At 40.3% G+C, this 25,065-nt stretch overlaps 3 protein-coding genes across 8 annotated transcripts; all 3 read right to left on the bottom strand.

Moving 5' to 3' along the window:
• Window positions 1–301: 301 nt before the first annotated feature.
• Window positions 302–19,219, bottom strand: LOC125502025. 2 transcript variants are annotated; one of them, XM_048659505.1, is made up of 2 exons: window positions 18,921–19,056; window positions 302–1,664 (listed from the first exon to the last, which is right to left on the bottom strand). In XM_048659505.1, exon 2 carries the CDS (start codon window positions 1,662–1,664, stop codon window positions 516–518), a length of 1,149 nt encoding a protein of 382 aa, XP_048515462.1. In that variant the 5' UTR covers window positions 18,921–19,056; the 3' UTR covers window positions 302–515. The 2 variants fall into 2 exon arrangements, with proteins under 2 accessions (XP_048515462.1, XP_048515463.1); XM_048659506.1 differs by lacking the exon at window positions 302–1,664 and adding an exon at window positions 18,617–18,753 and having other exon boundaries at window positions 18,921–19,219.
• Window positions 3,010–7,462, bottom strand: LOC125502056. Its single transcript, XM_048659587.1, has 2 exons — window positions 6,130–7,462; window positions 3,010–6,079 (listed from the first exon to the last, which is right to left on the bottom strand). The coding sequence occupies exons 1-2, from the start codon at window positions 7,460–7,462 to the stop codon at window positions 3,021–3,023; spliced, it is 4,392 nt and encodes a 1,463-aa protein (XP_048515544.1). The 3' UTR covers window positions 3,010–3,020.
• Window positions 19,220–21,850: 2,631 nt separating the features above from the next.
• Window positions 21,851–24,848, bottom strand: LOC125502033. 5 transcript variants are annotated; one of them, XR_007279832.1, is made up of 4 exons: window positions 24,804–24,848; window positions 23,428–24,411; window positions 23,262–23,315; window positions 21,851–22,950 (listed from the first exon to the last, which is right to left on the bottom strand). XR_007279832.1 is itself a non-coding variant. In XM_048659523.1 (4 exons), the coding sequence occupies exons 1-3, from the start codon at window positions 23,878–23,880 to the stop codon at window positions 23,288–23,290; spliced, it is 255 nt and encodes an 84-aa protein (XP_048515480.1). In that variant the 5' UTR covers window positions 23,881–24,002; the 3' UTR covers window positions 21,851–22,950; window positions 23,262–23,287. The 5 variants fall into 5 exon arrangements, 2 of the variants coding, with proteins under 2 accessions (XP_048515480.1, XP_048515479.1); XR_007279833.1 differs by lacking the exon at window positions 24,804–24,848 and having other exon boundaries at window positions 23,428–24,123; window positions 24,245–24,593; XR_007279834.1 differs by lacking the exon at window positions 24,804–24,848 and having other exon boundaries at window positions 23,428–23,634; window positions 23,702–23,904.
• Window positions 24,849–25,065: the final 217 nt, after the last annotated feature.

Below are 25,065 nucleotides of genomic sequence, written 5' to 3'. Positions count from 1 at the left end.
TCAAATTCACTGATGCCTCTCAAAAATCAAAGGATCTTCCGCTTACTACTGAGCAAAATGTGATGGAAATAACACGTCAAGATGCGACTGTAACAAACCCAGTATCAGAATTAGAAACCGAACAGCATCACATCAAGCCAAACGCAAAATCCAACAAAAGAATCAGATATACTGACCCGTGTCCTGGATTTGTGTCTTCTCACGCAAAGTACACGAGCCTACCACTTATAGTAAATGGAAATGTAGGGAGTTAGTGAATTGGCGGGGTTTCACACACCATAACTAATACCTAGATTTGTATAAATATTATATTATTCTCTAAACTTAACCGTTACAAAATCACAGTAAACTCTTTGTCTGTTTATATAAAACTTATCAGCATGCTCTAGCGATAGTCTGTTTACAATTTGGCGGAGTGGGGACTCAAAGGCAACGGAGGGGCGGGCAGTCTGTCTGTCTCGCACTCACGGAACTTCCATAAGCTCTCTCTCGCGCTCATGAGTTCCCTATGTTGTTCACTTTCCTGAGATTCTTACGGTATGCGCTACTTCTCCGGCGACCGTTACCATGTGTCCTGGACCGTTCATAACGTTGTAGGCAAATTCGTCGGGTAGTATCGTGGCTAATGTCAGACTGTTTTTTAATACTTGTTTTTCAAGTTCGCATTTCTGTGCAATTACGTCTTTGTATAGTGCGGTCATTTGTTGTTTGAGGTGTTTCTCCACGTACATGAATTTGGAATTTACGTAGGTAAAAATATCAACGCTTTCGATCGGTAATAATCCTGGTTGTTTAAATGTGTTTCCGCGGCTGGTCTCGAAAATAAACAGTTTTGGATGTTCTGTTTTGAAGAACGTGTAGCCACAAATTTTGATTTCTGTAGTTCTGATTAGCGCGAAAGTAATGTCTTGTGATGTAATTGAATATACTACCGGTTCATCTTTTCCCGTAGCTTGTACGCGGGTTATATATCCTTCGTACAGGACGTCGTATGAGCTGAATTTACAGTTGTCTGCGGGGGTAGCTTCCCAATATAGATTGCCTCCTTCTTTGTCGGTGCATGAGTTGGTATTAAATTCACATGCTAGTCCGTTGGAAAAAATAATTTTATTATCGTTGAGTTTTACGGTGGCTTCCTGTTGTGCAACCGTAATTTTTACAATTGCTTGGACTACTACGCTAGGCCATTGTCCGTATTGGTCATCGTAAAATCCTGGTTCGCAGGATCCATCTGATGCTAGTCCTCCGCTCAATGTTACTGATCGTCTCGTCGTCGCGTTTCTCGGTATATTGTTCAGAAATTTCCCTGGCCAAATCTCAATACTTCCTTCCCGGTATGGTCGGCTGCAAGTTTCCTTACTTGTATATTTTATGTAGGCTTGTCGTCCTAGTTCCACCAAGGATACATGTGAGTGCATTTCGCAGTGGTATACTGTCCGGTCTATCTCTATTCTGCATTGAGTTGCCGTTGTTTTTCTGAATTCCGTTAGTTGTAGCAATTGTGCGTAGACTTTATCTTCTTTAGGTGTAGTTTCTGGTATAGTACAATCTACCGGTTCTAGTAAATCAATTGTCGTCACGTTCAACTTCCCATGTGTGCAATCGAATCCTACCAAACCGTTGGCTGCGGTGAATAAGGTAAGCAATATCAATGATACGGCCATCTGGAACAGAGGGTTCCAGTGTATTTGTTCTATGTTTGCGTATAGTTACCCTAATTATGGAACTGGAGGTTCCTTTTTACCACTCCATAAAATAGAATCCATTCAGATTATTCGGAATATGATTTTGTGTGAACCCTATGTGAAAATCGCGTTCTGTTATATCGTTTCCATTATGGGTTATTAACATGGTGTTATTATCGGATGTTCGTAGTGCGTCTAGAAAGTCGCACTCTTCATGAATTTCAGCTACGACCAATCGTCCTTGAAAATTGCTAAGGGTATTATACTTGTGGGCGCAAGAAATGACCTTTCGTTCCCACTGGAGAAGTCTCCTTCCCGTGTATATGTCTAAAGTGTTTTTACTTTCGCAAATTATTATACGGTCCTTTGGCCAGTTCGGCCTTCGGTAGAATTTTGGAACTCTTTGTGCAACCTTTTCCGGAATTATCATCTGGAACATTTTTATAATTCTAAAATTAGAGCTTAGCTTTCTTTTTTATTGTAATGTACTATGCGTTCTTTATTTCCTACTTTTATTTTAACATTATGGTTAGGTAGCGTATCCAGGACCTCGTGGGGGCCTGTATACTGGTCGTCGAATTTTCCTTTAAAAGGTTCTTTTAATAAGAAAACTAGACTCCCTTTTTCGAATTCTATATTCCTTGCCTTTCGGTCATAGTAACGTTTGGATCTACTTTTGGCGGCATTCAAATTTTCTTTCGCCAAATTTTGACTCTCGCGGAGCTTTTTATACAATTCCGTCAGGTAGTCCGTATACTTGTGCGATTCTTCCATATACGAGTTCAAACGGTGTATATTTCGTTCCCTCATGAGTGCTGGTGTTATATGAAAACATGGCGTACGTGAGCCATTCATCCCAGTTATTTTGATTACTGATATAACTTTTCAAATATTCTGTCAAGACGTGATGTGATCGTTCAATCGATCCGTTTGATGGTGGATGGAACGCGGTGGTTTTTACTTGGGTGATTCGGTATCTTTTAGCTCATTGTCGTAATAATGAACTAGTAAGGTTAGCTCCCTGATCAGTTAGTATTGTTCGCGGTGCCCCGTATCTATTTATAACTTCAGTAATCAGGGCGTCAGCGATAGTTTGAGATTTAGTATTGGTCAGGGCTACTGCCATGGAATATTTTGTTAATTGATCTTGAATTGTTAAAATATACTCGTTTCCTCGTGGCGTTAACGGTAGAGGACCCATAATATCCATTGATATTTTGTCAAATGCGGAGTCAGGTGTATCGGTGAGTACCAATGGTTTCCTGGTTTTTACTCTAGTGAGTTTTTTTGTTTGGCATTTCACACATATCCGAACATAATCCTCAACCTGCTTCTTCATCCCTGGCCAAAAGTATCGTTGCCTAATTCTTGCGTATGTCCTCCGACGCTGCTTTCGTGGTTTTCCTGTATAATGCTAGGGATTTCCTGTTCACTAGCTAATTTTACGAGTTGTTGATATACCGTTACCTTGCATCTAATATCCACAAGCTGAATTTTCAATTTACGAATGATTTCCTTCCAGCATAGATTGTCAATTCTAATTGTTTTCGCAATCCCGATTTCTGTAAGATTTAGTTCTGTTATTACGTTTTGTAGTGATGTTATAGTTTCGTCGAAAACTTCGTTATCTAACTGTGTTTTTATTCCCTCTTTTATAGGTAGTCCGATAAAATACCTATTCCCAACTTGGTGTACCTTTGCTCGTGCTAAATTTATGTGCGTAAATTCTGGGAGTTTCTTTGTATTTTCTAGGTCTTTAGCTCCTTCGTCCAATGGTTCTCCGCGCTGCGTTATGAAGAACACACAATTTCCTTTATGCATACTCAATCTGTCTCTCACCTCCTCGTAGGGAGTTTCCTCATTCGGTCGGGGTATTCCTTCTTCATTACTAAATATCTCATCATCTGAGTCCGAATCTTCGGATGTCTCATCCTGTGTTTCTTGGGTGTCTGTGGTTCCGGAGTTAACGTTATCTACACTGTAATATTCCTCTATTTCGGATTCGTCGATGCTATTACAAGGAGTTTTGCTTTTTAATTCTTCTTTCGGTGTTGGTTGTGGTGTCTCTTGTTTCTGGGGTGTTTCTTCGCATGTTACCTCTCTATCTGATGGTTGGGGTGTCTCGAATATTCCGTCGTCGGATTCTGAGAGCTCTTCCTCTGATAATTTGTATATTTTGACAAGGAAAGGGGCCGGGAGTATAGTTGAGATGAGTCCCTTGACTCTTCCCCAGTTTAATCCATCTAATCCACATCCTATTTGCGGCATGGCAATCTTGTATATCTTCTCTTTTTCACATGCTTTCCGTAATGTACGTAGTGCTGTTTCTACTGTTTTGTACGTTGGTTTTTCGTAATATTTGGTTTTTGTCACAAGATAAAATATGTTTCTGTTTTTAACCTTTAGTCTGGCTACTCCTCCTATTTTAATTTGTTGTTGTAGTAAGAGTTCTCGATTCTGGAATGTTTCTGCGAATTTCTTTGCTATACCGGCGCCCATTTTAAAATCTTCCGATACGCAGTGTGCTAGCGCGTAATCTGTAGGTGCGGAGAAAAGATCTCCTATTTCCTCCGTAATTTGTAAAACGCGTGCAAAAGTTTCGTCGACTACTGGGTTACGTGAAAGTGCGTCTGCATTTGCGTTGATTCTTCCGGGTTTATACTGGATATTGAACTGATAATCCATTAAATGCACCTTCCAGCGTGCTAATCGAGAAGATGGATCTTTCAGTGATTGAAGCCAGGTCAGGGGTCGATGATCCGTGACTAACGTGAATGTTTTCCCATATAGGTACGGTCGAAAATGTTTTACAGCGTATACCATGGCTAATAATACTTTTTCTGTGGTGGAGTAATTTTGCTCGGCTTTATTTAGTAGTCGTGATGTATAAGCTATAGGTAAATCTTGACCTATTTGTCCTTGGCTTAATACTGCTCCTACGGCTGTACCTGACGCGTCAGTCGTAACTATGAACGGTTTGTTAAAGTCCGGATATTGTAATATGGGTTTTTCGCAAAGTTTATCTCTTAAAATCGCGAAAGCGTTTGCTTGTTTTTCTGTCCAATTAAAGTTTTTGTCTTTTTTCAGCAGCTCCGTCAATGGTTTAGCTATTTTTGAAAAGTTTTGAATGAATCTTCTATAGTATCCTGCAAGACCTAAGAATTGCTTTACGTTTTTGGGGTTTTTAGGTATTGGAAAATTTTTAACCGCGTCTAATTTTTTCGGGTCTGGCTTTAGTCCTTCTTCCGATATGATATGTCCCAGGTAGTTTACTTCTTTTCGTAGAAATTCACACTTATCGGGTTGTAATTTTAGATTAGCTGATCTTAATCTGTCAATTAGTAAGTTGAATTTTCGCGTGTGTTCATGCAGTGAACTCGCATATATAACAATATCGTCTAAATAAACAAACATCTCTATTCCCTGTAGTCCGGTCAGTACTCTGTCCATTAGTCTCTGAAAGGTCGCGGGGGCGTTCTTCAATCCAAATGGCATCCGTTCGAATTGATAATGTCCGAAGGGTGTTGAGAATGCGGTTTTTTCAGCATCTTCTCTGGCCATCTTGATCTGATGGAACCCGGAGGCAAGATCAAAAACCGAAAAGTATTTCGCACTACCCAATTGATCCAGAATATCCGTTATATTAGGGAGCGGGTAGGCGTCACCGATTGTTTTCTCGTTTCCTTGTGGAGGTTCTAAAAATGAACGTATTCTAATAACTGGAAGTTCTAGGTCTGTTCCGGTTTCTCTCGTATTTATGACTGGGAGGATTGCATGATCCCCGATAACTTTGCAGATTGCTTGCCCTGCATATATCCCTTGTGGGAGTTGTAACTCTGGTATATATCCCGCTTCTAAGTTTTCTGGATTTGAAATTTTAATTTTTACTATTTGCTTCGCCCTGGCTTCGAGTTTGTAAGTACTTCCTAAGAAGTGAAAAACGCTATTTTCTAGCTGTAGTCTGTTCCCTTTATAATCGATTACTGCTCCCGTTTTGGCGAAGAAGGCTGATCCTAAGATGCCGTCTTGTGTTACATTGAAAGAGTTTTCGACTACGTGAAATACGACCGGAATTCCCGAGATGTTTAGCACGATTTGCCCTAGGGTGTGTACTAGGTCTTCGGTTATTCCTTTAATTGCAAGTTTAATACTGCCGTCTATTCCTGCAGGGTTGCAAATATTTTTGTATTTTATAATATTGGGTTCTGCACCCGTATCGATAAGGAAATTTGCGGGTGTAGCGAGATCTGGTGAGGTTATTCTAATTGCCGGTACGTCGCCTAAGCCGGCGTTGTGTAAGAGCACGACGGGGTGACCTCCAGCGTCGCTTCGCTCTCCACGTGTATGGGGCGTACTGGTAGACCATTCCGGGGCTGGTCGGTCCGCCTGTCTACCTGTTGTTGCGGACGACCATTGTCGTTTCCCTGGCTATATCTGTTCCTACTTTCCTCGTTATACCTCTTTTTCCGGCACTCGTCTATTGTGTGGCCTAAATTTTTGCAGTATGTGCACGTGAGTATTGGCCTGTTTCCGTAATTTGGTTCGGGTCTCTGGAATCCAACGTTAGGTCGCTCGTCGCGCCTCTCAGGTTGTCTATCTCTATCATTGCGTCTATCGAATTGCCTGTCTCGTTCTGGGGGTGTTTCCCTATAGTAGTTAGAGATTCGGTTTGTTCCAATTGTGCACTCGTCTGTTGTATGTCCCGCTCGGTTACATTTTTGGCAAATCGGTGGTCTAGCAACGTAATTAGATTGTGGTCGCTGTCGCTGGCGATCCCTGGTAGCTTCGTCTTCCATTTGCTTCCCGATTATTATGGCCTTTGTGCATGTATCTTCGAAATCTGTCGGGTTTAGTAGAATTAAAGAATTCCGGAACAGAGTAGGGAGTCCTTGTTTCAAACTCTCCGAAGCTTCAAGTTCTGTATTGTAAATCAATTCCCGTGTGTAGTAACCGTTTCTCCTTTCACTATCTAAAATCGCGTCTTTCAATGTTTTTACTCGGATGATATAATCCATAACGTGCTCGCTAGGTTTTTTATATATATTTGCTAGGTCTCCGCGGTAGTGATTTGTAGTTTTAAGCGAACTAAATAATGAGGACAACTTATCGGATAATTCCAATACTGTGTCAAAATCGTCTCGCGCTATTATTTGATACGCTCTGCCTGTCAATTTATGTTTTAGTGTTCTGACTAAAATTCTTTCATTAGCGGGTGACACTAGTTCTCTGGCTTTCCAGCATGCCTGTAAGAAGGTCGTTAGTCTGTTGGTATCTCCATCGAATGGAGGTATTGTTTGTATTGCATCCCTAATTGAAATATATGGATCCGGTGCACTATGATTACGATTTTGAAGAATATTTAGTTGGTGTTGCAGGGCTAGTACCTGTTCTACCAGTAATGTATTATCTGTCGAATTTACCCGACGAGGCGTGTTTCCGGGTGTAACGTCTGCTGTTACTTCATGTGTTGGTACCGGTGAAGGGGATAAAGGGGGTGCCCTAGCAGCTTGAATTGTTTCTGTGTTAGCACCTGAGATTATTTCTTCTTTTCTCCTGGCTATTTCTGCCCGTAGTTTCTCATTTTCGCGTGCTAACTCCATTCTTTGTTCTTGTTCTATTTCTAGTCTCTTTTCTTTCTCTTTTATTCTGTTTTCTATGTCTATAACGTTTGTCTCCCTATCTTCTATGGCTCGTTGTCTTTCTGTTATTTGTGCCTGAAGCGCTTCTAATTGTTCCGCGGTGAATGTCGCGCCACTACGTGTCGTTGGGGGTCCCATACTATGAAATTTCGATTTAGTTTATCTAACCTTTGTCTTGCGCATCCCACCGCTGTCACCAAAAATATGTCACGTCCCGGGGTGGTAGCTGGGTTAAAAGGTTATTTTCCCCGTTCGCGACCTTCTGATCCCTGAATGGACTCGCTAAACGCAAGCCGCTTTACACTACGTGTTGGGATGTCAGGGATCTGACAAAAGGTTAGGCAAAAATAATAATAATAAGATAAAATGTATTTGAATAAAGATTATGAGTTAACAAAATTATTGTATTTTATTTGAATATTAAGCGGTAAGGGCGTAGCGGGCTATTGCAGTTGATTGATTCTACGAATTTCTGATATTGGTATAGCCGGTGGGCAACGAGGAATTATTTCCGTATCACACGTCTCGTATCCTTCGTCGTTATCCCGTTCTAACGCTGCCAAAAAGTCTTGAATTTCTTGGTATAACGCAACATTCGCTGGTTGCTTTGGACGCTGTATTATGGGTGAAGGTGAGCGCGGTGAATCCCGTTCCTCAACGATCGGATTTAACGCTCTCTGATTTTCAATTCTAATTGTGCGCCGAATAGCTGATCGGATAGCCGCCCTAGCTCGTCTCGCTCTAATACGTCTCCCTGCTCTGTGTCTCCTACGTGGGATATCAGGCATCTATTGGAAGAATGGGGAAAAGCGCATTTCAACTCTATGGTTATCGCTTGTCACAGGGTACGAATTGGTTGGGAATACCAATTCTAGGAAAGAGCATTATTTCTGCACGAGGCTTCAGCTGTCGGTGACTCATGGGGTCAACACCTGGTGTCGGCCCTCGCAGCGTCGCCCTTTGATTTTACCTGGTCAGTTATTGGGTTGTCCTCGTGCGTGTCGGACGTGTCGGTTGTCGAGTGTTGTGCTCTGGTGTTACAAGTCTGTTATATTCTGAACTTAATAAAGTATATTGTATACTGGTTATATTATTTGAAATATATATATTGAAACATATTCTGAGAAGTTGTATTGTTCAACCTTATTAAAATATAGAATTTATAATTATGATATATTAATTAATTGTGGTAAATATACGCATTATTGGGACGTTGGTGAAGTGACTCGTGACAAGAGTGGAAAAAATATCCCGGTCTAAGGTGGGGATGTTACAGTTCGGTGCCACCTTTCGATGATACCATTTGCTGCAGGGTGATACGCAGTTGTTCTGACTTTTGTGGTTCCAGTGAACCTGGTGAGTGCCTTGAATAAAGCAGACTCAAATTGCGTTCCCTGGTCAGTTGTAATCGTCAGAGGTGTGCCATAGTGGGCAATCCAGTTGTTAAGAAGTGCTGTTGCCACTGTTTCTGCTGTCATGTCTTTCATAGGAACTGCTACGGGCCAGCGTGAGAATCTATCAATCATTGTCAGACAATAACGGTAACCATCGACTTCCGGAAGAACAATGATGTCAATGTTTATGTGATTAAATCTTGAGTCAGGAATTTCGATGCTTGTGTGAGGTAATCTGTTGTGGCGCTGAATCTTTGCTTTTTGACACTCTATACAGTCTCTGGACCATTTCAGCGCGTCTTTTTTGATTCCAGGCCAAATGTATTTCTCTTTCATCAGCTTACATGTGTTCTTGCCGCTTGGATGTGCTAAACCATGTATTACATCAAACGCGACTTTTCTTAGTTCTGCTGGTATGTACGGTCTCACCGTTCCCGTGGATATATCACAATACACTGGAGTGTCAGGTTCGACGTTCAATCGGTGCATATTTAGTGATTTGTTTGATCTGATGATCTCTTGAAGTTCTTCGTCGTTTTCTTGAGCTTCTCTGATAGTTTCAGCGTCCAGACGAGTTGGCATGTCAATTACATTAACACGTGAGAGCGCATCAGCCACTACGTTTTCATCTCCCTTCACGTACCGAATGTCGGTTGTAAATTCAGAAATATAACAAAGTCGGCGAGCTTGTCTTGGGGACGCTTTGTGCAGTTTTTGCTGAAAGGCGTACGTGAGTGGTTTGTGGTCGGTCTTTACCATGAAGTTCCGACCTTCCAGGATGTCTTGGAAGTACTTGATTGCTGCGTAGATCGCTAACAGCTCACGATCATATGTACTGTATCTTGATTCGGTGTCACTCAGTTTCCTTGAGAAAAATCCTACCGGTGACCAGCCACTATCTACATACTGTTCTAATGCAGCTCCAATACCTGTGTCTGAAGCATCCGTGATTAGAGCAAGTGGCGCTGTGTTCGATAAGAACTTGGTAAATGCAATAGACGTTATGCTGTTTTTACACTTCTCGAACGCTTCATCAGCTTCCGGAGTCCACTGAATAATCCTACGATCATTTTTCTTGGAGTCTTCCAGGTAATTGTTTAATGGAGCTTGCATTTGTGCTGCATGAGGTACCAAACGACGATAATAATTTATTGAGCCTAAGAAGGTTCTCAGTTCCCTAATTGTCTTAGGTTTTTTGTAGTTCTTCATGGCCTCTACACGCTCTTGAGGAGGTTTATAACCGTCCTTGTTGAACGTGTATCCTAGATATGTCACTTCTTCTTTTCCAATACTACATTTGCTGATGTTGATGACATATCCATGTTTCCGCAGACGCTCGAACAACATTCTAGTGTGTCGCAGGTGTTCTTCGTGATTCTTTGATTTCACTATTATGTCGTCAATAAATGCTTCAGCGAAGTCCAAATCTCTTAGAATCTCGTCTATGTTGCGTTAAAACGTCTGTCCGGCGTTTTGCATCCCGTACGGTGAGTACAGATGTTCATATAAGCCGAACGGAGTTGTCATTGCTGTCTTCAATATGTTCCTCTGCCACTGGGGTCCAACTGTACGCTTTTTCAATGTCATACACTGATATCACCGTTGTCCCAGGTGGCAGCTGGATTAGGTTCTGTATTGATGGTGGTGAGTAGTTATCTGGAATGGTTTGTTCATTTATTTTTCGGTAGTCACCGCATAATCTCCATTCACCTGATTTTTTTGGACGAAGTAAGATTGGGCTCGCCCAAGGACTTTTTGACGGACGGATGACTCCTTCTTCCAGCATTCTGTTGATTTCCTTGTTTGCTGCTTCCAGCTTTTCACCAGTCAATTTTCGAGGACGTTCTCTTACCGGTTGACCTGTTGTGTGAATGTAATGCGCGAACTTTGGATCGATATCTTTTCTTGATCTTGCTCTCGGCTTCGTAATGTCGATAAATTCCTCCAGGAGGTCTTTGTATTGCTGTGCATAGTCATTTTGAGGTAACTGACTATCGCTGAGGGTCGAGATTCCATACTCAGATGCTTGTTTCAATTCACCAGGTACTTCTAGAAATGTCTTTGGGTCAATCAGTCTTCTTCTTTTGAGATCTATTAATAATCCGTGATGAGCGATCAGATCAGCTCCGATGATTAGAGATTTTATATCAGCTATAATAAAATTCCGATCAATCTCTCTTCTAAATCCTAAGTTTAATGTTATATGACGTTGTCCATAAGTATTTATCACAGTTGCGTTTGCAGCGTACAATTTTTGCGATGATAACTTTAATCTGTTCTTGATAGCGGTGCGTGGTATAACAGATACGACGGATCCAGAATCTATCAAGAATTTTTAATTAGTTGTTTTGTCGTATACGTGGAGGCGTAACTCACGATTTGCTGCACTGTCGCACTCAGCCTCCGTGGATGACAGTGTTTTTAATTTCCCGGTTGGTAGTTCGGGTTTTTCGGACACCATGGTCCGTGGCACTTGTGCGCGGCGTCCCCGAACTTGTGATGGTAAAAACATTTGCCATCTGGGTAACGAGGTCGCGATCTTGATCGTGAACGTGGTCTGTTTTCTTGTGACTTAGACTTGTTTGTTCCACGTAATTGTCTAACGCTGATCTGCATCTCACTAATCATCTTCTCCAACCTGTCCAGTCTGTCATCGTGCTGCTTGTCTGTTGAATTTTTAATCGTGCATACATCTTGAGAGTTTGAGTTACTTACTGCCATGAGTTGACTGCTCGCAAATTCCATCAACTTGTCAGCCATTTTTGCTTGTTTGTTTAGGTCTACATCTTGTGCCACCAGTAGAATGTTTGTAACGTTTGGTGGTAATAAACTCATCCATTTTGTTCTTAACAAGCTATCCGTCGCTTGATTCTTACCTAACAAGGAGACAGCATAGGTTGGATGTCGCGAATCGGGTTCTTCTTTCGCGTGGTGAAAGCTGGAGACCTCCGAAGCAACGTAGTTTTTGTCTTTTGATCCAATGGGCCTTAGTTCCTGAGATATCGCGATTTGAAAATTTGGGAATTATGGGCGGAGCCAAGCCGGTTTCGGCTGGCGGGTACACTTCATTGAGCGTTATATGCCTAAACAAGAGCGGTTGTAGCCCATACGGCAAAACGACGGACTGGTACGCTGAAAGTTTATGGTTCGCGTCCCCGTACTTTTTTTTTTTTAATGCATTTTTTTTTTTTTTTTTTTTTTATCTCTGATGAGATTTTGCATGTGCAGATAAATAAGAAAATTCGAAAATATGTATTACTAGTTTTATTTATCCATTATATTAAAATATTAAATCTAATATTGAAGTCAAATTTACATAGCAAAATAACATTGTACAACAAATAATCAATCTTTCAATCACGTCACAATAACAAAGCAAAATAATATGGTCTAATAAAATAAATAATTAATCTAATTTACACTTGTAAATTTCGTGGCGGGTAATCATTCTGATTCTTCTTCTATCAGATAGGTAGGTTTACAAATTGGAGGGTGAAAAACATCGTAAAAACAAGGGAAGCAAAGAGGCTTACGACACCACGAACATACGATGAACGCAATACCATCGCAACCACATTTAACCTTGCGCATTCTATCAGGAAAGCAAATTTCATTTACATTCTGAAAAACTGTTCTATTCGACGTTAATTTGGCTGCAAACCACGTATACTGTAGCATATCCTCAAATATCGGCGCCAGCAATTGATAGTGTATTAAAGAATGTATTTTGAGTGCATCGTCTCTGCTATTTATCTGGCGATTTTCTTTTAATAAATGCGTTCTATTTTGGAGTCGTTTAATAAAATTTTTCACCTGTCGGTAGAAATAAACATCGCACGGTTGACAATAAGGTGTACAACCTGGCTGAATAATTTTCAATTGGCAGGTCGGATCGTTGTTCTCATCAACGAAGGTCGAGTCAAACGTGGAAGAATTAGTTTGACCTCCCCACGAATCAATTATTAGGAGAAAATCCTAAACATGTAAATACCCGGAATATCGCATACCCTTTCCCACCTGCAGGGTTTTCTATAACACGTAAATACCCGGAATATCGCATACCTTGTCCCACCTGATTTTTCTATGGAACAAAGTATTTCATGTATATTATTTACCTGCACATGCAAAATCTCATCAGAGATGAAAAAAAAAAAAAAAATGCTTAAAAAAAAAAAAAAGTACGGGGACGCGAACCATAAACTTTCAGCGTACCAGTCCGTCGTTTTGCCGTATGGGCTACAACCAACGAATTCAGACTTATATAGAAGAACAGGAGCATAGGCGGCTTTGAAGCTCAATTCAGTGTACCCCGAGATTAGTACTGCACCCCGACCAGCAGCTGGCAGTGCAGTAGCGTTCACATCTGTGTGCACTCACACTTGAACACAATCACACACAATGGCTTATAGCTTAACGTCAGTGTGCGAAGACTCGAAGCCCCGCCCTCGATTTGGTATTTCTCTCTTACTCATTCGTAGCATTCACTCGGGGTACACAGGCTTTCTCTCTTACACCCGAAGCAGCTAGTAGAGCTTCTGGCAAGCGGTCTACAAGCACGTGTTGGCAGTGAATTCAAATTTGTGGGTTTTTAAAGTTTAAAGAGAATCAGATCAGTTTCATGTTATTGTTTGATATTTTGGATATTGTGTAGTTTTTTTTGTTGGTGGCTTTTCGAAGTTTAGAGAGTTTTTTCAGTTTTCTAGTTTTGTCTAATTTTGATTGCACGAGATTCAATATAGTTCGATAGGGTTCCAATCGGTTTGCCTCTCGTATTTTTTCTGGTTTTTCATTATTATAAATTATTTTAAATTGGGGATTAGCATCATGCCTGCGAGAAATCTTTGCTGCTACGTGGGCTGCACAAACAGTAAAAAAAAACGACCCGACCTTTCCTTCCACCGTTTTCCCACACACGAGGCGACGTAAGTAATTTATACATTGTGGTATATTACAAGGTCTATATTGTCGATATTACGGCAGGTGGAGTATGATCTAACTCATTTTGATTTTCTAGAATTTGTCGGAATGATTCCGTCACGGTTCGATACTATTCAACTTAATTACCCTTTCATTGCATTGCACGTATAGCGCATCTAATAGCGTTCAATTACTTTTATCATCCTCCGGTGTTGTTACAGAATCAAGCATTTATCCAAACTTACTCCTAAGCATGTATTTAGTACATTGAACCTTTCGTCATTCCCGATTCTTCACAATTCCATCGTTATTCAATCGGCATGCAACTTTGTATGCGACTAGATATGATACGGCGTTTACAACGTTGTTATTGTTATGTCCTGTATTTCATAAAACGTACGTATTATTGGCTTCGTTTCGCAACAAAAGACTAGTCGTTTCACTAAAAATATTCTTCGTAAATACAAACGTGGTCAAGCTTCGTCGTATATATATAGTACTGAACAACAAAAGGATCAATGCACTTTAAGTTTGTTGCGTCACATTTTGAGTCATCGGTTTGTTTGCACATTTCAATTTCAGTCAACTGGATTGGATCGTGCGATCTGGAAATCCAGATTTCGCCGACCTATCGGCAAAAGAGCTGGGTGATAAGCGGGTCTGCTCCGCGCATTTTAGCCAGCAGAGTTTTCACCCAACTCACTCAGGTAGGCCTACTCTAACACGACTGGCGATCCCGATTGATAGTGCTTTCAGCAATAATAATGATAACGTAGTAATAACAAAAGATCTTAATGTAGAGTCGAGCCGATTATTAGAGAGTCAGGTGGCAGCATCGTTTCCGGCCATTGATCTTCCTGGACCTTCAGACAACGCCACTGTCACTCACGATATCGACGATTTACGGAACATGCCCAGATTAGATTCTTCTCATCATGACCTCGATTGCATCCAACCCCTCCCTGAACATTCCTCGACATCTTCAAACGTGCGGCTTATTAGAAAATCTAATCTCACTCCCAGGGAAAGGCGGCTGACTCACAAAATCCAACGACTGTCTGCCCAGTCAAAATTGAAGGCGCAACGTGTCCGTAGATCGAAAAGGACAGACTCGACGAACAAACGTACGACGATAAAAGACCTTGTTGACGGCGCATCTAAATATTTGAACGAAGAACAGTTATTATTTTTCAAAATGCAACTAGATCATAGTAGATTACGTAAGTGGACAGAGGAAGAGAAGCAGTTTGCTTTATCCCTGTACTACAAGTCGCCCAAAGCCTATGTTTTTCTACGGGACGTTAAAAAAATGGCGTTACCTTGCGTTACTTTGATAAGAAGTTGGATCAATGAACTGAATCTCAGGACTGGATTACAGACGGGACTTTTTGATCGCTTAAAAGAAAAAGCACAGACAATGACGGAATACGAACGCGACTCTGTCTTGATGTGGGACGAAATGAGCATTAAGACGCTTCTAGAATACAATCCGAAAGATGACCTTGTAGAAGGCTTCGAAGATCTCGGTGAGCTCGGTCGCAGTAACAAGTTGGCAAGGTATGCACTTGTCTTCATGTTACGTGGCTTGAGGTACAGCTGGAAGCAGCCTATTGCATATTTTATCTCACATGGAGACCTTACAGGTTCTGACCTTAAAGAATTAATTTCATTGGTAGTCAGTAAAGTTTCTGAGACAGGATTTAGAATCAGATCTATGGTATGCGATCAAGGTGCAGCCAACAGAGGAGCAGTTACCTCTCTAGGAGTGACCCAGGACAGACCTTTCGTAGAATTCGCTGAGGGACGGAAAATTTTTTTTAATTATGATGTGCCGCACTTGATAAAAAGTGTTAGAAATAATCTACTGAAAAGAAACTTTGAAATAGACGGACAGACGATTTCTTGGAGTGCAATTCGGGAACTACGGGAGGTCGAACGTAACAAACCTTGCAGAGCAGCACCGAAACTAACTGATCGTCATATCGCTCCCAATAACTTTCAGCGTATGACAGTTAGTCTCGCGACCCAGGTCTTCAGCAAGACGGTGTCAGCTGCGATGAACGCAGGCAAGATTACGGGAGATTTGGTAGACTCGAATTGCATAGCGACTGCCAATTTTGTCCGTAAAATGAATGACATTTTCGACTGCCTCAATAGCCGCCATCCCAACGATCCAAATCCACTAAAATGCTCCTTATCTTTGAAACACCCCCAGGTGCAAGAATACTTAGAGACAGCTTTGCTCTGGATTCAAAAGTGGAAATTTGTCAACGGACAGACCCCCCCTCCCTGCTTTGGTGGATTGAAATTGAGCATCAGAGGTATTCTCATGCTTTGGGAAGAAATCAAGGGGGAGGAGTCATTGTTCTTGAGCACCGTGAACCTCAATCAAGACACGATTGAAAATTTGTTCGCAGTTTTGCGAGCTCGTTCAGGGCACAATGATAATCCCTCCGCGATGCAATTCCGCAGGAATTTGCAATACTCGATGACGGTTAATTTAATGAAACCACCGTCAGGGACAAACTGTGAGATTGACGAGGCCCAAGTTTTGCTAGCGATCGAAGGAAACGCTATTACAGACCGTACAGACTGTACAGACGAACAAGGTGATCAAAATAGCATCGACATAGCTGCAGACACTGAGATCGACCGAACAGACGCCACTGTAACGATCGACATCGAGGGTACCGCGAGCACCGAGGATAATCGGTCCGGGGTAGTTTCAAATCAGTTTATTCAGCCGGCCTCTCCGGCAACCGAAACAACTCTAGAAAGATGCTCTATGAAATACGTTGCAGGGTATTTAGCTCATAAATGTTTGCTTAAATTCAATTGCGAAAACTGCAGAAATACTTTAACGAAAGATAGTCAAAATTTCAAGCACAACGATGAATTACTTATTTTCTGGCGGGCTTACGCAACTAAAGAGGGGGACCAACTAGGCAATCTGAAGGTTCCCTCCGAAGACTTCAACTCTTGCATCATTTTGGCCTACGATAAATTTTCATCTGAATTTCGGCAGAATTGCCACAAGCCTCAGATCGGCCGCTACCTCGGTACCTGTATCCGAAATGCTCTGACGAACAACACGACGTACAGCAGGTTTTGGGTTGTAGATGGCGAATGCTGGCACCATCGGGAATTCATAATAGATTTCTTCGTTAGGTTGCATATTTTTTTCAATTTAAAATGGATATCTAGGGATATCAAAGACCAGGCAGGGGCAAAAAGGGGTAATAGTTCTGTTTCGAAGGGTAGCAGAAAATTGCTGAAAGTCACCCATCAATAAGATGCTAGATTAATCGGGATCAATACTTCATCGATTACCGAGTATCATCCACCACCATTTACCACTTACCACTTAGCATATTTATCATGAAACTTTTCGTCACCATACGGATAATGATTTCAATAATTCTACTTTGTCCGTTAATTTGCTGAGATGTTCGAATATTACTGTATGCGTAACGTGATTTTATAATTCGCGAAAATTGCAATAAATTTTTCCTAGAGTTCCTTTGTTTTTTTGACTATACACTTCGGTTTTCTTTGGTTTCGGCTTCATTACAGCATCTTTTCTGTATAATACTTCATAATTTCACTTGATAATTTGTGTATAAATTTCATGATATATAGCTTCAAGTAATATGCTGATTTACTATTTGCATAAATTTGCTTGTGCATGGCTTCCACTGTTACTTAATTTAATTCCAGTTCCATAGAAAAAAAGAATTGATCAAATTATGCTCGGAATGATGTATTCCTACAAAAATGATTGCATGTTTTGCATGATTGCATGATATTATAACGCTGTTTAAGAATTTCATCTTGCGCTTAACACCACTTGAATCTTTTCATAATTCTGTTTAATTCGCTAAACGCTATCAACCTGTCCCTCTCGTGTTTCCAACCCCCGAATCCTATCCGTCCATTATCCTTACCAGATGGAAGAACACCCACCACCTTCTCGCGGTTTCCATTGAGTGATGTCACCTTTCATTTCCAGTCCATAATGCCGCAATAATTTCTTATCATTCAATTTTGCAATTAAGATATGACTGCATAAAGCCTATTTTTGCACGCATAATGAACTCTATGACACCTTCACAAATTCTCGCTTAAACATTCATGTGCTCTAAAATTCAGGCTCGGTATTGATATGTTAGTTGACATCAGCTTAGAGTGGGACTGCAACGTTATTTTCTGTATTTAGACGCTAAGATAGTTTCTATGTGGGAATCTGTACTAAATTTAGCTAATGTATATCCCAGGTTATGAGAATCAAAAATGATCAAGTAAATACGATCAAACTTGAAACAGTGCTGCGTGAATTCAATTTATTCCTCAGATGTTTCTTGCGTTGAAAATTTTGCATCCGCGATTTTCAGCCGGTATAAGACAATCAGTGCAAAAATCACCCAGGCATATTGGGTCAACGATCAGTGGTCAACGCTGAAATCATTGAGTTACTATACTTCGTATTTACTCAATGCTGAAACTAATACCCCGATCTTGCAAGGACCAAATATTTTCCCGCGGCGTGAGTAAAAGGTCCCCCACTCTATCCCCCACCAGCTCTACGCTCCACCTACTCTTGCCCCACTTCTGCCCAGCTTGTCGAAGTGGCAAATGTCTCTATAGTGGCGCCGCTACGCGTCGGCTGTAGGTACTAAAAATCAAGCTTCAAGTTGTAATACAGGCCCTGTTCTTCTATATAAGTCTGAATTCGTTGGCTACAACCGCTCTCTTGTTTAGGCATATAACGCTCCGGCTTGGCTCCGCCCATAATTCCCAAATTTTCAAATCGCGATATCTCAGGAACTAAGGCCCATTGGATCAAAAGACAAAAACTACGTTGCTTCGGAGGTCTCCAGCTTTCACCACGCGAAAGAAGAACCCGATTCGCGACATCCAACCTATGCCGTCTCCTTGTAAGTCTCGCATCGTACGTAATAGCTGTGATGGTTTTTTGTCGCCGAGTTCAACTTCAGACAAGAGTCGGTGCAGTTGGCGTTCCGATGATTCAGAGAAACGCTTTATTAATGTCTCTTTTAATAATTCATACGATTTGTCGTCTACCGGTTTTTCGATGATGTCAGAAATCTCGTCGATTGCCTGTTGGTCGAGAATTTCTATGACTGCGTCGTATTTTGTTCTCTCAGCACGCACATTTCGCTTCCGGAATATTGACTCAATTTGCGTAAACCATAACTGCGGTTTATTTTTCCAGAAAGAAGGTAGTTTGTATGTAGCAATAGTCGCCACATCCATTTGTGCATTACCTGGCGGAAATCCGTTGTTAGCTGGCGGATCAACTATCTGTTGCTGGTTCTGTGTAGCCACGTTTTTCGCTCTCAACCGTTCCATCTCTGCTTGCATGTCCGCGAGCTGCTTCTGGAGATCTTCGACCGTTTCTTTTTCAGTGTCGGACATTTTTTTTGTAACAGTTTTTCTCGGGGTCACCACTGTAGGAATTTAGTGAATTGGCGGGGTTGCACACACCATAACTAATACCTAGATTTGTATAAATATTATATATTTATTCTTTAAACTTAACCGTTACAAAATCACAGTAAACTCTTTGTCTGTTTATATAAAACTTATCAGCATGCTACTGCTGTAGCGTGGTCAGATTCAATGGCGTCAGTGAAATCTGTTCTGGCGGCCAAGGTCTGTTTTCTCCTGCTCCGCTGCTGCTCGATGTCGCCACCGCTGTGAGCACTGACGCGCTCCCTTGCGGTATCTGTTGGTACTGACGGTACGGGTACCACAGAAATCTATGCCCTTACGTACGCGATGGGTCAATTATAACAACCGTATCAAACACCTGCGGTTTTGACAGTTTGTGTCAAACTTTTGCCATGGCGGTATTAAACAACGTCATTTATCGGGAAGCCGTGAAAAATGCGCGGTCCGAAATATTTTCATGTGTGGAAATGTTAATTTCAAACGGATTGTCTGTTAAACTGTATCAACAACGTGCGCGGGTGCTGAAGAATTTAACTCAGCTCAAACCTACAATAAGCCGCAATGGTGTAATTAAAGTGAATGCCGAATCCAATCTATTCAATTTGGCTACCTATTTACTTGAAAATGACCCAAGTTCTGTAGAACATACGGAGTGTTCAGTCTGTGGAACACAAAACCAGCGTAAACATCCTGTACAAACCACAAATTACGACATCTTATGCACTAAAGGGATCAGTCACTTGTCACAGGCTATAGATGAAAGTCGAAATGCTCCTAAAGCATGCTGCGAAAAAATTCCAAGCTCAAATATAACTTACGGCCCACATATAATATGTGAGGTAGACAGTGGGAAATCAGAAACGACTGCCCTAGCCGATTTTCCGGATGAAATTGCACCTTCTAACGCACGCACCTATCGCCTCGCTGGCGTCATTGCATACATAGGATCTAGAAACGTTAGATTAATGGGACACTATATCGCGTATCTAAAAACAGAAGATCGATGGTTGATGTATAACGACATCATCAAAAGCAGGAGACCAGAGATTGTGACTCATGATGCAAAGGTAGAAGCCCACATTTGTGTATACGTTGTAACATAGAGTATACATATTGGCATCATGGCTACTTGGCTATGTTCAATATACAAAAAACAAAACAATACAAACAAAAAAAAAGTTCAAGTTACGTTAGTTAACAGCATAAATAAGGAAGAAGTGTATTACAAAAATTGAAAAATAGAAATTAAAATAAACGTTTGAAAGGTTTTGAAAAATCGAAGGAAACGTTCTAAACTGAAGAAAATTCTGCAAAAAGATGAAAAAGAATTGAAAAAAAAAGTCCAAAAAAGTTGAAAAAAATTAAAAAAAATTAAAATTTTTTTTTTTTTTAAATTGAAAAAAAATTAAAAATGTTACGTCCGGACCTCGGTCCGAACGTCTCGCCTCATCCATTCTTACCATTTCCAATTCCTATCAATTATTACCAATAATTCGCACGGACGCAACCTGATATCTTTCTTCCTGTCTTCCGACTGGTGTAGAGGCTTAAGCTCAGTTTCATCGAGTGAACTAAATATGGTTAACAAAATTCGTCGTATTATTACTATTACACAGGCCCTATGTACGGAAAAGAATGACCAATACTTTAGATGAGTTGAAAAAGACGTCAAGTAATTGAAAGAACGCAAATAACTGGGAAAACATCTATATTATCAAGGAAATCAGAACCAAACAAAAAATAAAAACAGAAAGCCGAGCACAAGTGCTCTTTCAAATATCACAAGTGTGTTTCAGAAATTAGACCGAGAAGGTATGAAATGTAGTATATATTCGTATTAGATTTGTAAAAACACTCATAATTAACCGTAAGTTGGCAATTTTTCGTGAATTTTCAACCCTCCGTATTTTGAAAACCGTGATTTCCAGAAGAAATGTTCAGGGGGCGAAGTTATGCGGAATTTTCGGCACAATACAGCACATCCATCGAATTAAGACTTTTCCGAGTTTTTCGAGTTTTTGAGTTTTCAACCCCTCCGTATTTTGGAAAGCATTCGTCCCAGATGAAATGTTCAGAGGGGAAAGTTGTGCGGAATTTTCGGCACAATACAGCACATCCATCGAATTTAGACTTTCTGATGCGTTAGTTTTGCTTGTTTTTTCTACTTACCCGAAACATTCTTTCCAAATTTTTGCGGAGGTGATTCCAGCTATCGACTTTTACGGCACAAAGTTGTGTTTTTTTTTGGAATTCGAGTACCTCAAAAACCATCGTACCTCGAGAAATGGTTTTTGCGGCACAAAATTCAGCAAGCTCACACCCACTCAGCACAACAATTACATTTAAACTTATCCGTCATGGCTCAGCTTTCGGCAAAAAATTCTTTTTGCGATTTTTAGGTTTTTTTTTCAAATTTTTGACTTATGCTCACCGGCACAAGGTATCACAGGCTTAGCACAACCCAGCACAATAATCATTTTTAAACAACACAAACATTGCTCAGCTAAGTTCACGGACATGAATCCACAGCATTACTAACACCCATTTAAAGTGACAACCAACGAAGCAGCAGTCAGCAAGAATCACAGAAGGATAAATTGAACAAAAAAAAAAAAAAAAAAAAGAACATCCTTTAAACTCAGGTGTAAGAAGAATAGTTCCAGTCAAATCTTGCAATTAATCAAGATTTATCAGCAACAAATTTCGTCTCACCCCTGGGGGGGGGGGGGGGGGGGGGGGAAGATGTAACGAATCATCAGATGATCGATAGGATGTTGGAAGGGGAAGTGAGGATTAGGGAGCGAAGAGTGGGAGAAATAAGAGGTATGAGGCAAGAGGGAGCATAATTTAGGACACTTTATCGATATCGGTGATCACCTCAATATCAGTTATCTATACCTGACTCATTGATACATGTCAAACGGACTCCCCTCACCTTCGTCATCTTTACATTTATATAAAAAAAGAAAAACCTGAATATTTGGAGCATATTTCCGACCTGGAGCGGGCATTTTCATCTCATGGACTAAACTCATCTATATACGACCTGAAGTCCAGAAAAAGGAGGGTGATTCTAGCTGATACACACCTGAGGATCGACAACGCCATTTTAACGGTCACAATATCATCAACTTTACGCAATTTTACTAATCATTTTTCATTTTCATTCTTACATCGCATTCTTGTGTTGTCTTTTAGTTATTTAACCTGTATTTATTATTCTTTTATTGACTGATTCTTTTGATCTTTGTCTTATGCTATAAATTCGTACTCCTATTTATTCTTTTATTATCATATTTTCATGTCATTTTTTTTATGTACGCCCTATTGGCATCGTTTAAATTTTAAGTGTTTGAGTAAAGTCATATTTATTATTTTTATTACGATTTATTAATAAACTCTTAATTTATACATTATCTCAACAATTTTATCTATACACAATTTTTTTTTGTTATTTATTCTTATAATAAGTGTTAGACTTCTTGTATTGTTATTTTGTTCGTTTCGGAAAAGTTGTAAATCGAACTCAGTGAATTGTTTGAAAAGTATGTTTTCTAAATTATCCGGACATCTACCTGCTTTTTTAAGGTGAGTAATCATGTCTGTAACCTTGGTGATTCTTTTTTCTTTTAGTCTCAAACGATCTTGCAATATTTTTATTTTTTTCTGTAAATCTTTTTCTCGCTCGCTCGGCCCACTGAGGCTTGGACAGGTTTGCACAGCAATACTGCAAAATTTCTTTACAGGCCGTTCAGCACCTCTATCTTCACACTTCCGGGAGGATTTTGGTGTAGCAATATCACTTGCTTTTCTATCTCGCTCCACATTTACTGTACGAGTACTCTGTAATTCAAAAATAGGATTAATTGCAGTCAATGTCTTTGATTTAGTTGTACCATGATTACTATACAACAGCTTTTATGTATATCCCAACCGTTATCGCCATAGGTGTGAAATTGAAACTCGCATTTCCATTTAAAACAAAAACTGAGACGGTCGACGATGTGCAATTTCTTTCGATACAAGTATAATTCTAAGCAGAAAATGGTTTTCCAGTTATTCAATTTTGATGATGTTACATCGCCGAATGAATTTCAAACGAGCGGCTTCTGGTAACGTAACTAATATCCGATAGTTCCATACTTGCTACTTACTGAATCTTTTTCTGGGGAGAAGCTTTCTACTGCATTGTCGATTTTATCGAGAATCTGTTACGGAAAAAGATAGTTGTTCATCCTTGAATTTTTAATATTTTGAAAGATATATTTTCCAAAGCCATTTCCTCATTGACGAAGAACTCGTAATTTGTGCGAAACTTACCTTGTCATAAGCATTGGGGGGTACAGGATCAAAAATGCTGGGTGCTGCATCTTTTTTAATATTTTTTTACGACCATACTGAGTCCAATTAGCATAATCTTTCGGCAAAAAATGATTGCTACACACAAATGAACTTGTGGATAATGTTTTCAACCCACGTGCTGCATCGATCCATTTTCGTCTCAATTCAGTACCGTCGGGTGGAAGGCTAAAGCCAAAATTATTTAATTTTCGATGTATTCGACAATTAAACTTATAGGCTAGGAGCTACGCACTTCGTAATAAATGATTATATTATTTACGCAAAGAATGATGTATTTTGATTGGGGGACCAAACCACTTTGCACGATTTTATGCGACAGTTCTTAACCATGTTTACAAAGTATAATTCACACTAATCAAGAGAACTAACCACACTATGCAAGAGAACTAACCACAATATCACCTCACGCATTTCACCTCCACAGGTTATGCGTTTTGTTTACGAGGACATGCATTTGGTTGGGACTGTGAAGAAAAGGACAGAGATCCCCTGTTGAGCTATCTCTCTCTGCGAGCGAATTTGCTTCCCCCCACCACGAGAGTAAGCGTTCCAGTATATCTCTATTTCAGTGGGTGCTACTCACAAAGAACTATCCCACGTTGATCTGTTTGACAGCCAATACCAAGACTGGGCAAGAATCGAATCCTCGCAGTGCTAGAAATACATGATTTTCCGTTGCAGGTACAAGAAGTTTGATAAGCCCAGTAACCTGCAAAAGTTTTACTCCGCCGACATGGCTATCGAAGTTTTATGTTAAAATCGCAATCTCACTAACCAACTCATCGCCTGCGGAGGAAAAAATTCCTTCGATACAGGTGATGAAGTTCTATGTCAAAACTGCAATCTGTTTGTCAGGTCTGTCTACTCCGGTAAGAAATCACCTCTGCGATGCAGGCGACAAAGTTATTCACCGTACTGGAAAGCTCTTTGATGAATGTATCTCTAATAAAGGAAATAACCGCCGGGTAACAAAAAATACATTTTAACACTAATTGATGACTATTCCAGATACACTGAGATATACCTCATGCAGTACAAGTCAGAAGCGACCTCGTATCTAAAGAATTTCATAGAAATGACTAAAACACAATATCAAGATAAACCAAAAATGATACGTTCGGATCGAGGAGGAGAATATCTTAACAAAAATTTACAGGATTACCTAAAAAAGGAAGGGATTCAAGTGCAATATACGACAGCATATTCACCCCAACAGAACGGGGTAGCTGAGAGAAAAAACAGGAGTCTTTTAGAAATGGCAAGATGTATGCTGTTCGATGCAAATTTACCAAAGAAATACTGGGGCGAGGCAGTTGATACGGCTAATTACTTACAAAATAGGCTGCCATCACAAATCATCGATAGAACACCGCATGAACTATGGCACAAAGAAAAACCAAATGTAGAAAATTTACATATTTTCGGTTGCAAAGCGTATGCACAAATACCAAAAGAACACAGACAGAAACTAGACGAGAAAGGAGAAGAATTAACATTTGTTGGATACTCTAAGGAGTCTAAAGCTTTTCGTTTACTGGACATAAAAACAGATCGCATAAAAATCAGTCGAGACGTAATATTCCTTGATCATCAATC

The sequence above is a fragment of the Athalia rosae genome, chromosome 8 (assembly GCF_917208135.1).
Source record: "Athalia rosae chromosome 8, iyAthRosa1.1, whole genome shotgun sequence".
Classification (NCBI taxonomy): Eukaryota; Metazoa; Arthropoda; class Insecta; order Hymenoptera; family Athaliidae; genus Athalia; species Athalia rosae.
Note: the sequence above shows the minus strand (reverse complement) of the source record. Positions and strands in the feature narration are given on the sequence as shown.